This window comes from Physeter macrocephalus, chromosome 6 (assembly GCF_002837175.3).
Source record: "Physeter macrocephalus isolate SW-GA chromosome 6, ASM283717v5, whole genome shotgun sequence".
Classification (NCBI taxonomy): Eukaryota; Metazoa; Chordata; class Mammalia; order Artiodactyla; family Physeteridae; genus Physeter; species Physeter macrocephalus.
In genome coordinates, this window is record NC_041219.1 from 22,767,397 (window position 1) to 22,781,307 (window position 13,911).

The window sequence follows — 13,911 nt, forward strand, 5'->3', positions numbered from 1 at the left end:
ACGTGGGGTCTTCCCAGACCAGGGCTCGAACCCGTGTCCCCTGCATTAACAGGCAGATTCTCAACCACTGCGCCACCAGGGAAGCCCTAGACTGCAGTTTTGCACTTAGATAATTACTTCACTGTGGCTTTATGCAGTTGACAGTGGTTTTCCTATCTTCTCCCCAACTAAGTTAGAAACCCCTTGAGATTCAACAATGTATTAATTCAACTTTACCTTCTTTGATTACTTTACCTATCTTCCTTGATTACTTAACCAATACATATTTATTGGAATAAAATGATTTATCTCCTTTTGTGCATATTACAACAAAATCTAGATTTATGATAATGTTTCCATAGAAAAATTTGAGTTTAGCTTAAATTCTCAACCATGTTATGAACATGTGTGATAATAACTTTAAGATAATGACAGGGCAAATTTGAGTGCATAAAATTCTTTATTTAGAACAATAAAGTATGTGTATATATAATGTAATTTCAAATTCAAACCTGTATAAAAAAGGGTCAGGACATAAACCTATTTTAAAAAGTACACCTACAGTACATACACATACACATCACATTTTACAACCTTTTTTATTTAACTTTAGTCATAATAAAACTGTAGAATAATGTTGACATACATTTACATTACAATATGCAAACTCCAATCTATGACTGAACTAGCAATATATCTGTGCATCCATCTAAATGTCTGAATACTTTAAGTCCATTGATTTAAAAAATAGTGGCAAGTGGACACTATAATCACACATTAATCCTTAGAATATAGGAGAATAGGGTATTTTGATTGGAAATTTTTATTTAGTGAGTCATAGCTCAGAAATCAAGTAACTGAAAATACTATGTTTTTTAGTTTAAACAATTTTATTTTAAAAAACAACATAAGATGAAATTGGAGATGGCGGTTATAAATACATGTACAATGCTTAGGAAACATTTTAGGATCAAGAATATCCATTTTAATATGGATTATTTCTAAAAAAGTATCTTGTTAGGAAATGAAAGTACCATTATTTTATCTTTACAAACAAAGGCATTTCCAGCAACGCCATAAACTGTGTGATCAAACACCACAAATAAACTGGCTGGAATTTCAATCTGAATGTTTATATTTTAATGCCAATTTCAGAATAATACTGTTTCAAAACAAGCTGGCTTTCTTTAAAATTCTTATCCCACTTTCCAATTCTGAAATATAATTTATGTTTTACCCATCTCCAAATGGATTCTAAAGTATCTTTTTGCACTTAAAAACTTTATGAGCATCTTACATTTTCTGCTCTTAGCTTTTAAGAAAATGAGAGCATTTAAATGCTTAATTTGGTACACTTCCAAATGTTACACACATCTCATCCTTTCTTGGGTAAAATGTACTCTTGGTTTTCATTCTTCAGAGGTGATCCAAAAATGTTTATTTAAGCAAAGGAAAAAGCCATCTCTTGTGTAAGTGGTTATCCGACTCACCCTACAGGAGACTGATTTTCACTTTTACGAATGGACCCTATTTACATTACAAACAAGAACAGCCATAGCTTTTTATGTTCAAATTGCTTATTCACAGAGATCAGAGTTAGATATTTTATATGTGATAGTTTCAGCTCTATTTTATCATCTTTGTCAGTCACATATCAATAGGTTTCTCTCATACCTATGGTAGGACCTGACTTCACCACATAGATAATTAAAAATTGAGAGCCAAAGAAGGGCAGTGATTTACCAATACCTGTTAATGGCAGAGTGGAAGCTCCTGACAATTTTTCCTAACATCCATCCCACTATGTCAAACTGCCTTCTTGAAAAATATATTTCTTAGTTAAATTAGAATAGGTAGGGAATGGCTAAAAGCCCCATACTGGAATTACATTTTGAAACCAGAACCTAGCTTCAGAAAAACATTAAGAAATATCCATGAATTCTGAATGGATTTTTCTATTAATTTAAAACTTCGTTTGAATTAGAATACCAAAATATGCCACAAAGTTTCTCCAAAGTACTTTAATTCTTACTAAAAGCAGATATTTCATTGTGAACATACTTTATCATACATTGTCATTTTTCACATAGTTAATCCTTTTCAAAGAGAATAGGGTACTTGTTCTGTTAAAGTATTGAAAAAAATAACTTGTTTCTGACTCATTAGAAAGTGGCTGTGTGGTAAGCACATCAGATTATAATACAAAATCAAGCAACGCTTTGATATCACAGGGCAGGCACCGTTTATCAGTGCCAGTTTCTCTATAGATTTGGGTTCTACCACAGAGGTACAAAGCTTAATTATACTTTACACTAAAGTATAATTTAGAATCTGCAGACTTCTGAAACCATTTTAAAAGACAATTTTGAAACATTACAACAGAGAACTATCAGATACATGGCACCAATTTAAAAGGTGATTTCACAGTTTAAGATGTCAGTTGTGAGTTTTCCATGATTTATAAAGGATGTTCAGAACACATATTGGATAAAATAAAGACATATATGTATATATATATTTTAATCTCCAAGTAGATATGACAGTTCATTCCCAAGCAACTACCAACCAAAGTAATGTTCAGCATTTTTCTATTGTTCGTGTATTTTACTGAATTTTAGTGTTTTAAAAATTGGTAATCCACACAACTCTCAATGAACCAATACATTTAATTAGGCAGAATACATCTCCCCTCGCCTACCATGCCAGATTTCATAACTTGCTGAATTTGTTTATTTAACCCTATCGATTAGGACCATGTCCTTGTGTGTTAAAACCCAGCTACCAGCTTTGAGAACAAAAGTACATCTATTATACTCTAAAGCTCATTAAGCAGCATTTTTACATACTTACAAAAACTGAAACCATTGCTGAAACAAACTATTAGATTGAGAAGTATCAATCTTCTCAATCGACACATGACCTACACACATACTCATGTTAATCTATGTCTATTTTCTTCAAAACAATCAATATCACACACTGAGACAGGTCCTTTCAGCCATTAAATTGATCTCTGGTTTTATTATATATAATCGGTTGTACCATGGGATATTTGAGGGACTGAATAAATTAATGCAGCTTCCCAAAGCATCTGGGTTGTATCTTAGAGACATGACTAGTGTTTGAGGAACCACAGCACTTTAGAGGAGGGATCGTAGAAATCATCTGAGCTCTTTGGTATAAAAAAGAGCAAAGGCCACTTACTAGAGTTGTATTTGAATTAGCTTTGAACATAAGCTAAAATCCAACTCTACTAGAAATTCTTGGACTTTTGAAAACAAAGGAAAGATAGCAGTTTTTCATGCCCTTCTCTATCACTGCATTGAAAACAGTCACGTGACGGTGATAGACATGGCAATGATGTTATCACAAGGATCAAGTTAGAATGGAAAGCTCTGGCTTCCTTTATGTGTACGTTTGTGATATATTAAAAGAATCGTCATCAAAATAAACCAAAAGAAATCATTCTTTGACCTTAGTCAGATGTTCCTTTGAAATAAAAAAAAAATTGGCAAGGGAAATTCACTTAATGTCTTACAAGTTCTGGTTTAAAAATGCAATGTCCATCTTGGGAATTCCTGCCAAGTTCACTCAATATGACAAAAACGCTATCGCATATTTTAATAGCAAACTGACATGCGTAACTACATAAAGCTTTCTTTTTATTTTTAACTCATAAACCTTAATGAATACAGAGTGCCTGATTTTAAATAAATGGATCCTTTAAACAGATAATGGTGATTATACTATAAATAACTAGTTTCCTGATCCCCTGCATTCTTGTAAAAGCCAAGTCACGTAGTTTTCAACACCCATAGTAGCATGTGAGTGTGGTTATCTAACCATAGATACTAAATATCATAATTTATATTTACTGTCTCCCACAGCAGAAATTGAAAATGCGGCCTCCATACATTCAGTGATTTCTCCTAAGTCCCTTTACATAACTCTGTAATAGTTTTCGAATATAAACATTTTGTAATATAATTTGCAAGCACAATTTGTACACGCCATAGTGGTCAAGGGCAAAGGCTGACTTCACCAGGGGTGCCAGATGCCCTCCTCGGCAGACTGTTCTGTTGGTCAATGTCCACAGCTTCTTCGTGTGATGACTCTTTCGGAGTCTCTCCTCTGCAAAGGCATCACTGTTGTAATTCAGTACTGGCTCCCCTGCATGACTAAAGTCAGACAACCATGTCCATTTGTCTAGTGGGATACGGGCGAGCTCACTCTGTGTCAGAAAGAGACCAAGCTCAGACCCATATCAGTCATTGATCAGCCCCTATAAGGCTGACCTGCTCTTACTCCCACCCTCTTTTCCCACTGCTTTCTAAATGAACAGTGGCTGATGCTAAAGAGTGTTTGTTTTTTTGAATTTTTTCTAGATCCCTTTGATAAAAATGACGACCCCCACTATCCAGGCTGAAATCTACTTGCAGGGACCAAGATAACTATGAACTGCAGGTTGTAACTGTAAAATAAAGCTATGTGGTTTTTCAACAATTAGACGTTTCTGGAGGCATGCAAAATGGTACGTGCAGTCTGGGACACGTGCTTTCTCTCCCAACATCAGCTGCAAGTTCTAATTGAGACCACAGATCCGCCAGGTCCTTAAAATAGAGTCCTGCTCCGTGCAAGTTCTTCTTTACAGGTGATTATGCCAGTTTCATAGTAAAACACTTTGTTCCAATTTCTGAATCATCCACATAGTCATGGGTAGCAAGAACAGATAAAGATGCGGTCTGTCACTCCAGACAGAATAGGAATTTGTTTAAAGCTGCTTCATTTATGAAGCAAACATGAACTGTTACCCGCCTAGAGAAGAGAAGGAAAAAGAGAGATTATAGCATATCTGCTTTCTGCCTTCTTTTCATCCTCAGTAGCTGAATTCATGACTACAGAATGAGTAATAGATTTACAACGTATGCTTCACTTACACAGCCTAAAATAACTTGACAAATGTTTCCTAGATGCAGGGATCAGTCACTCGCTGATCTCCCTAGTAACATTTCACATAATCTGAAATGATCTTACTCTTTACTGAGTGTCTCTTCCCATTAGAATGTAAACCCCATGAGGAACATAGAGCTTTCGTTTATCTTTTTCACTGCTGTACTCCAACACCTAGAACAGTGCCTGGTACAAAATAGATACGGGTGTCCCCTGCTTTTCAAAGTTCCCTTTATACCACTTTGCTTTTTACAGAAGACCTACTTTAGTACCTGTTTTCGACAAACGAAAGAAATCCAAAGAGGATTTTTGCTTTTATGAAAAAAAGGCAAAAAGAGACCATCACATTCAGGGTTTGTTCTGCAGTGAGCCTACAGTGGCAGCGTGCACCACCAGCAGTGAGAGTGGCACCGCCAAGTTCCTTCCCCGGAACTACACTTAGCATCTCAGCATAAAGCCACCATAGCTTTGAATTGTGTCTATGAGCATCTGTGCTTTACATCGATTTATTTTATGCATCCCATTAGCAAGATGTATCCTAAGGTGATTGCTTCTTTGCTTTAAGCCATTTTGGTTTAAGACAGGTTTCATTGGAATGCTCTACTTTTTTTTTTTCTTTTTGTGGTACGCAGGCCTCTCACTGTTGTGGCCTCTCCCGTTGCGGGGCACAGGCTCCGGACGCACAGGCTCAGCGGCCATGGCTCACGGGCCCAGCCGCTCCGCGGCATGTGGGATCTTCCCGGACCGGGGCACGAACCCGCGTCCCCTGCATCGGCAGGCGGGCTCTCAACCACTGCGCCACCAGGGAAGCCAGGAATGCTCTACTTTTGCATAGCGCTGGAGGGGGCCACTTGTACTCAATAAATATTTCTTGAACATAGAGTGGATGAATGAATACCCTGTGGCTTTCATACCCCCAAGCACACCACAGATTATCTCCATTTCTGATAAGAGGGTTATCAATCTATGTAGCCTTGAACTTCTCTAACAAGACTGCGAAGAGGTTGTTGTAAACAGGCGGGGTGAGGGGAGAGGGCCTGAAGAACAATGGCAGTGTTCAGGGTGGAGAAGTGGAGATTGATGGAGTGGCATGAAAGAGATATCTGGGACAGGTGGAGAGGCTGATCAGAGGCCACCCACAAATGACAGCCTTCTAGCCACAGATCAGTGCCAGTATCTTGACTGCCTAGCCAGGTTCTAGCAGTCACTTCCCCCAACTGAGGAAATAGCAGCAGTAAGATCTCCTTCAGTACTGTCAGCCAAAAAAAGAAAGATAGAAATCCTGGCACCACATCCTGACAAAGCCTCTGGGGAAGTTCATTTGGCCTCAGCACAGCTTACTCTACTTGCTGAAGCATGAAAGCCAGACTCTGTTTTAGCTTTTCAGTGCTGGTGTTAAAACCACTGAGCTTTGGACTCAGCTTTCAGATTTTTCACCTTTCAAGTGAAGTATTTGTACTTCCTTATCTTTTTTTTTTTTTAATTATAGGCAGCATTTGCATGCTATCTTCAATCAAAACCCCTAAATAAATGTGTATTTTACATTTAGTTTCTTCCCTACTCTTTTCCTATTTTGTCCTTATTTATCAATCCCAGAACCAGAGATCACTGGTTTTAAAATGTTTGAGATCATTACATAGGCTATATATAAAACTTTATAGTATGAGTGATAAGAAGTACAGTGTTTTTTTCCAGTAATATGCTAAATGTATATTACTGTAATGTAATATATGAAACGTATGCAATCATTAAATGTAATACATTGAAAATGTAAATATACAAAATGTAATAATATACTAAAAACCATATTACATGACAATTTACCAGAGAACTCTAATTTAAATAGAAAACCTGTATTTAGGAAAGCAGAATTAAATACTGAAGGAAAAATTAACAGGCATTAAGAGCAAATTTCAGAAATGCAAATTACCTAGCAGATATTTTAAAAATAAAACTTGGTTAGAAAAGCAGAAGGAAATCACAAAAAAGCAAAATATATATATGTATTTTGAAAAAGCTACAAATAACTTGAAACTCTAAACGTAAGCGTAGAGAAGCTAGATTGGAAATCTATTTTGATTATGTTTTTGGATCATTTAGCAAAGAAAACAAATTTAAAAGCCAACAAATGGTTTCCCATAGAACGAAACTACCATTTTTATAATAATACCGTGGATTCTGGCAACAACCTCATGAAATAAATAGGGTGAGTAGTATTATCCCCTCATTACATTTGAAGAATCAGGGGTTAAAAGACAACTGACTCATCCAGGAACCTCCAGCTAGTTAAGGTGCAGATTAGACCCAAGTCTAATCCCTTCTAATCCTCTGCATCACAATGTATCTACAGAAAGCGAGCTCCAAACCAAAACCTTCAAAGTTCTAGAAATTCTTAGGAAATATGTGGTAAAGAGTCAAAGATCTGGCCATTGGTAACCAACCATTATTGAGTCCTGTGCAATAAATGTCCAGGCATAACTTGCCCTCATCCCTATTCCAATTCTAGGATCGACTTTCTTCTGTCTTAGATCTACTGGAAACTTCCAGGTTGTGTTTCTTTTATGAATCTCTCCACCAGCCTAATTATAATAAGAATTACTTTCTAGGGATTTCCCTGGTGGCCCAGGGGTTAAGAATCCACCTGCCAATTCAGGGGACATGGGTTCGAGCCCTAGTCTGGGAAGACGCCACATGCCGCGGAGCCACTAAGCCTGTGTGCCACAACTACTGAGCCTGCGTGCCACAACTACTGAAGCCCACGTGCCTAGACCCCGTGCTCTGCAACAAGAGAAGCCACTGCATTGAGAAGCCCGTGCACCACAACGAAGACCCAACACAGCCAAAAATAAATAAATAAAATAAATTTAAATAAAAAAAAAAGAAAAAGAAATTACTTTCTACACTTACCATGCTGGGATAAGTCCCTAACACCGCCATCTCAGTATCTACAAACTCATGCTATTTACCGTCAACCAAACTGGGCCTTCTCCGTGATTACACGGTCCTTCTCCCAAGGTGTCAATTAAAATTCTTTGTGGATGACTTCCCAAACCCCAATCTATTATTTCCAGCCCTTAACTGTACTCTGAATTTCCAGTGAAGCATATTTGGCCACTGGTTAATAATTACTAACGGCTCCTCCCATTTTTTTCTATTGGCACTGCCATCTGGTTAGTCCCATAGGCTCCAAATCATCCCTGATTACCGCCTGTGATGTCAAGCCTCACATCCCATCAGGAACTAGGACTTGTTTATTGTTTTACTGCAGTGACTCCAAAATGGCCTATGCTTTCCTATTTCCGTGGCTATGACCCTAGTTCAGGTTGTCATTCTCTCACATCTGTTTTGAAGATTGGCCTCCTAAGTGGACTCCTTGACTCCAGGTCACCACTCCCATCCATCTGGCCACGCCAACGTCTGATTACTTTCCTAAACCGCTGCTTTGACTGTATTACTGACGTCTTTTCTAAACCCTCCAACAACTCCTTATGTTACTCAATAGAGTGTAAGCCCTGTACTTGGAATTCAGACCCTGTTTCAAACTGATGCCCATCCTTTCTCAGCATTTTAACCCTTTATGTGTACTTCTACTGGAGTCCAGCTGTACAAACTCTTGAACACAGTCTGTACTTTCGGCTCCCTGATTTAACTTATGCCATTTGCAGTATCTGGATTTACCCCTTCCCTATTGCCAGTAAAATTTTAGCAATCGTCCAAGATCCAGTTCCATACAAATGCCACTTCCATCACCCATACAATAAAGCCTTTCTCCGAGTGACTTCTCTCCCCTGTTAAATAAGACAATTGTATATGGGTGGTACAATTCTATGGGATGCCATCTGTACCATTCATTATCTAGAGCTATGTTCAGGGCACATCCTGTACAACCATATGCAGTGGCTTTGCCTTTGACTCCTTATTGCATTTCTTTGTCAGCTCCTTTTGTTGTTTTTTAACCAAAAGCTCCTTTATTCTGTTTTAAAATAGGTTATTATGCATATGTCTTATCTCCTTTTGTAGGCCATAAGCAATTTGAGGACAGAACTAGGTTATAGTAAGCTTTGCATCCAACAATGCATGTACTAGAGCTTGTTGGTGTCACATTTGTGGTTAGAATGAAGAGTAAAATTGTGCTATGATCTACTCTTTCTCTTAAACTGTGCTACACGCAACCCAATAAATGAAAAATTCTTCTGGGATGCCACATACGTATACTTGTCATCACCTAGTTGACTAAGTACATTTTTAACTTTTTGGAGAGATAATTTCACGGTTGATGTCAAATAAACACAGCTTTTGTATATTTTCTCTTAGAGGCAACTTCTTTTGTTTCTGGTTCGTTATCTACATTCCTTCCTTGTATTTAAAATATCAAATCCTCCTCTTCATTTTCCAATTATAGGTTGGAGAACTATTCCATATGTTTTCTATTCTAGTGTTCCAATATTTGTCCTGGTTTAATTTGTTTTAGTTTGTGAAACTTCTATTTCAGGGAGAAATCCTTGCCACAAACCTGAGTCATTCCTTATATTTCCCCTTTTTGTTAAGCAAGAAAATGACTATAATCCAAATTATATCCAATTTTTAAAATATATAATTACAACTCCACATTTCATTTCTATCTTGGTACTTCTGACTACTGTTCTTCTTATTTCTTGGCATATTTCCTCTCCTACCATGTCACAGTCTGTTCTCCCAAGCCTTTCCCTCCGCCACATCTCTTTCCCCAAATTATACTCAAATTTCCTTGGCAGGTTTTACCAAACCTCTGTTGGTACAAGGAACAGGCTTTCTCTATACAACGGGTACTCAATAAATGGTTACAAATGATACATATATATTTTGACTTCGGGGTTTGCAGATTCATGATAATGAGTTGCTTCTCTTTTCTTCCTTTTATCTATCTTGCCCTCAGTATTTGAATTCTTATTTACTTCTACCTACACAGTCTATTTTTGTTTTTACTCCATAAATTTTATTCTCACGTTACTGCAGTTCTCTGAGGTATTCATCCATCATCTCTCCATTCATTTATTCAACAGATACATTCATCACTTGCATGTGCAAAGTGTAAACTATATAGTTTAATGGGATTCCAAAATGAAATTCAGAAACCAATCCTGTCCTCTAAGAGTTTATGGTTTAGAAGAGGACACAAAACATCTACGTAAGTGGCTGTGAGTAAGTAATGTCTATGTAAGTAACGGTAACTAATACCATATTAGTATTGTATGAAATGTAATACAAAATATAATTAGAGGGCCATAAAAGAGAGATTACTTTCATTTGGGAAGTCAGCTTTTTGGAGGTGGTGGTTCTGAGCTGAGCCTTGAGAGATCTTTGCAGAGATGGTGGGGAGTAAGACCATCTATTTTACACCAGCTCCTCAATATGTGATGAGTTTATTTCTAAACAATTTGGGGCTTCTTTAACCTGTCTAATTTCATTCGTTTAATTGTATGAGTAATATTTCAGATTTTAAGAAAAATAATTTAGCCATTTCCCATATGACTGTATTCCCCCTTGCTGTACATACTTTGCTGTCCTACTGACCAAAATCAGCAAATTAAACACATACATACACATACCAGATAAAAATAAACTTTACTGCACTTTTTAAAAGATTGTTTTAAAACATCTTATTTTATTGCCGTAAGAACACTTTTAACACAAGATCTACCCTCTGAACACAGTTTTAAATACACAATGTAGCTTTTTTTAAACTCTAAGCATTATGTTGTATAGCAGGTCTCTAGAACATATTCCTCTTGCAAAACAAAAAGAACCTTAAAAAAAAAAGGCTACTTTAGCAGAGCTATCTTCCTTACCACTTGGTAAGATTTTCATTTAGGGTTTATTTATTCACTCAGTCACTTCAACAGACATTTACTGAGTGCCTGCAATGCTTAGGCAACAAGTGAGGTACTTGTGAGGAGATATAGCAAGAACCAGACAGACTCAGTTCCTGTCCTTGTATGTTCCCTGACTAGTATGCGTCAGTTGCTTGACTACAGCTGCTTTAAAATGCCATCTCTCTTTCTCCTAGACAAGTGCCCTGGGCTTTTCCATCATAATCCATTCCCCAAATGTCACAGGACAAATGCCACAATTAAACACCACATCACCTATGTGCCAAAACAGGACCCCAGTGATGCCATCCAAAAGCAAACCACAGAGAACACTACTTGAGCCTTTAAGGTTCAATTAACCATTTAATGTGTAGCTGGTGGCTGTCTGGCTTAAGGGAACTGAAACAGCAGATGGGGAAAAAAACAGTAGGTTTGTACTGGGATTGGAGGTCAAAGAAATATGTTTCTTGGAATAACAATGATTTCAGCTTGGGGAATACTGCACCTGAAAATAAAAAGGGTCAAGTGAAGGGTTTATTCCTTAACAGTGCTGGACAGGAAGCATGAGCCTAGAGAGAGCTAGGATGGGAGGAGAAGAAAGAGAGGGTGCTATTCGTGCTCCAGACGTGGTGATCAAGGACATGATTCAAGGCAAAAATGAAGTCCGTGTAATAGCAGGGTTAAAGTGTTAGAGGCGTATGCCACATAATTACTATTATTATGTGATGTTATTTTGGGTTGTTGAAAAATGCTGTTTGATAAAAGTGAGTTCCTGGAGGAGACAAGAGGCTCTGTGACCCAGTTTCCCTGGGGACGTTTCCATCTAGAGAGAAATCTCTGAATCTGGGACAGAAGGGAAAGCTGGAAGGACAGTGACCTGTAAGGAAAAGGTGAAGCTCACCAGAGACCATGTCTATAATAATCGGGCAAGTAAACGATCCTCTAACCACGAGGGAGTGCAGGGGAAGAACTGAAGATTTAGGAAGATGAAAGAACACTCATACATCACTATAATAAATGGGGGTTCATGAGCAGAACAGAATTAACAGTGAGTTGGCAGAAGTACAAATGTGAAGAGAATGCATGACGTTGGATCAGGCTAGTGTCATTCAGGGTGCCCCCTGCACCGCGTCTGCAGCTTGGGAGTTGAGAAAGTAGACAGGAGAGGGGAGAGGAGCTATAAACATCAGAGCCCTCTGATCATGTTTTCCTAGTCTCCCTTCTCCCCAGGCCCTTCACAGACCCACACAATCACAACAGGTTATCTGTCCCCGGTTTACGTTCAGTGTGTCCTGGGCTCTGGACTGTGACGAGGCACAAGTATTACCAGTCATGTGGCAGGTGGCACTTTACCTTGACAATTTCCCACTCCTACTGTATGGGATTTTGACCTTTTCTCCTTTTCCCTAAAATACCAGGGCAATGTTTCTGATTTTTGCTTGTTTCAGCATTTAACAAATGAGATACTTTTCCTATCATGTTATAGTAATCACACCTAACTGAAATTGATTTTATTTACTCTTCCTCTATTAACAGTATTTTATTTTAGTCCTACTTTGCCCCTTGTCTAATTTATTTTCTGGCCTCAAAAATAGGAAACACTCAGAAATTCCCTGGTGGCCCAGTGGTTAGGACTCCATGCGTTCACTGAAGGTGCGGGTTCAACCCCTGGTTGGGGAACTAAGATTCCCCCAAGTCCCAGTGGCGCAGCCAAAAAAGAAAAAAATGAGGGAACACTCAACTGTTAATGCTTTGTATATCTCCCATACAAGATGAATCCACTAAACTGGAATAATACTGCTTGCCTTTCAAAACTTGAGAATGCACAATTCAATTACGTAACAGCTTCAGCTAACATACAGACCCCAGCTTGATAGAAGACTTAATAAATTTTGGTGTCTAGGATGCTGTATAGTTCTTGTTGTATCTTTTAGCTTGAATTCTTAAAACTTACCAATGTACGAAAGTAACAGTGTTGATACAAGCCACAATTACACTTCTTGAAACTCTCTCTCTTTTTCTTGCAACATACTGAAAAAGAATAAGAAACATGCTTATTTGCATTTAGACAGAGATTCTGAAGTAACCATGATCTGGGCATTATAAAGGGCAGTTTTTATTTTTCTGTAAATACAGTAGCAAAAGATTGCAAAATTGAGTGGGAAGCTTACCTTCATAATATTACTATAGGGAAGAGGAAAGGCTTCATCTGCTTCCACATAGTCTCCCCAAGTAGTTAAAAAATTCTCTACGCATATGCAGACACACGTACGGAAAATGCTTATATGCACTTAATTTGTGAATATGTACACATGCAGCATGATATAAGAGAAAATAACATGCCAAATGAAAACTATAACTGAATGTAAAATCAAAGCGTTGGTCCTGGAGCAGTATGGGATAGGGTAAAAAAGTGATCAGCGTCAGCTACCATAAGTGGCAAGGTCTCACAAAACAATTTTTGTATTTGGCTTTGAAGAAAATACTGAGTAGGCTGAGAAAAATTAAGGGCTCTGGCAGCCAGAGTGAGGTCAGCTATATGAAGTATGCAAGAGAAAAATCACTGAAAGTATCTTGACTAGGAAGTGATATTAAGAATGGGGTTTACAGAAGAATGAGACAAAGGTGGAGTTTAGAAAGGCCGAGGAAAAGAAAGATTCTGTGGTAGCAACTCAGTCAAGACATAATAAAGATATGGATGAAGATAATGACTATTGCCAAAGAAAGAGCTAAGCATTTCTTGGCTATAGTGTGGAAAGGAGGAGAATTAGCAAACGTGCCTCCTGAGCTCCATGACCAGGAATGTGAGCAAGGTTCTGCTGTTTATAGAAATAAAGAGAGCAGAGATGATACCGTAAGAAGGGTTATGAAGACAATTACGTGAAGATATTTCCCAAGGAAATGGAGATGTAAGATTGAAGAGACAATGAGAGATCAGAAATGTGGATAAAACTTGGAAGACATCAGTTGGGAGCTGCCATCATGAGAGTGAAACACTTCTTAAAGATGTTATGAGGGCTTCCCTGGTGGCGCAGTGGTTGAGAGTCTGCCTGCCGATGCAGGGGACACGGGTTCGTGCCCCGGTCCGGGAAGATCCCACATGCCGCGGAGCGGCTGGGCCCGTGAGCCATGG

The 13,911-nt window shown here is 38.1% G+C and overlaps 1 protein-coding gene across 3 annotated transcripts in view; it reads right to left on the reverse strand.

Annotated features, from left to right (window-relative positions):
- Positions 1 to 420: 420 nt before the first annotated feature.
- KITLG (KIT ligand) overlaps positions 421 to 13,911 on the reverse strand; it is a 90,561-nt gene continuing 77,070 nt past the window's right edge. For all 3 annotated transcript variants that reach the window (XM_007114511.4, XM_007114512.4, XM_007114510.2), the window contains 2 exons: positions 12,733 to 12,809; positions 421 to 4,794 (listed from right to left, as the gene is read on the reverse strand). In XM_007114511.4, the coding sequence (XP_007114573.1) occupies positions 12,770 to 12,809 (40 nt within the window). In that variant the 3' untranslated portion in view covers positions 421 to 4,794; positions 12,733 to 12,769. The remainder of the gene's footprint in view (positions 4,795 to 12,732; positions 12,810 to 13,911) is intronic.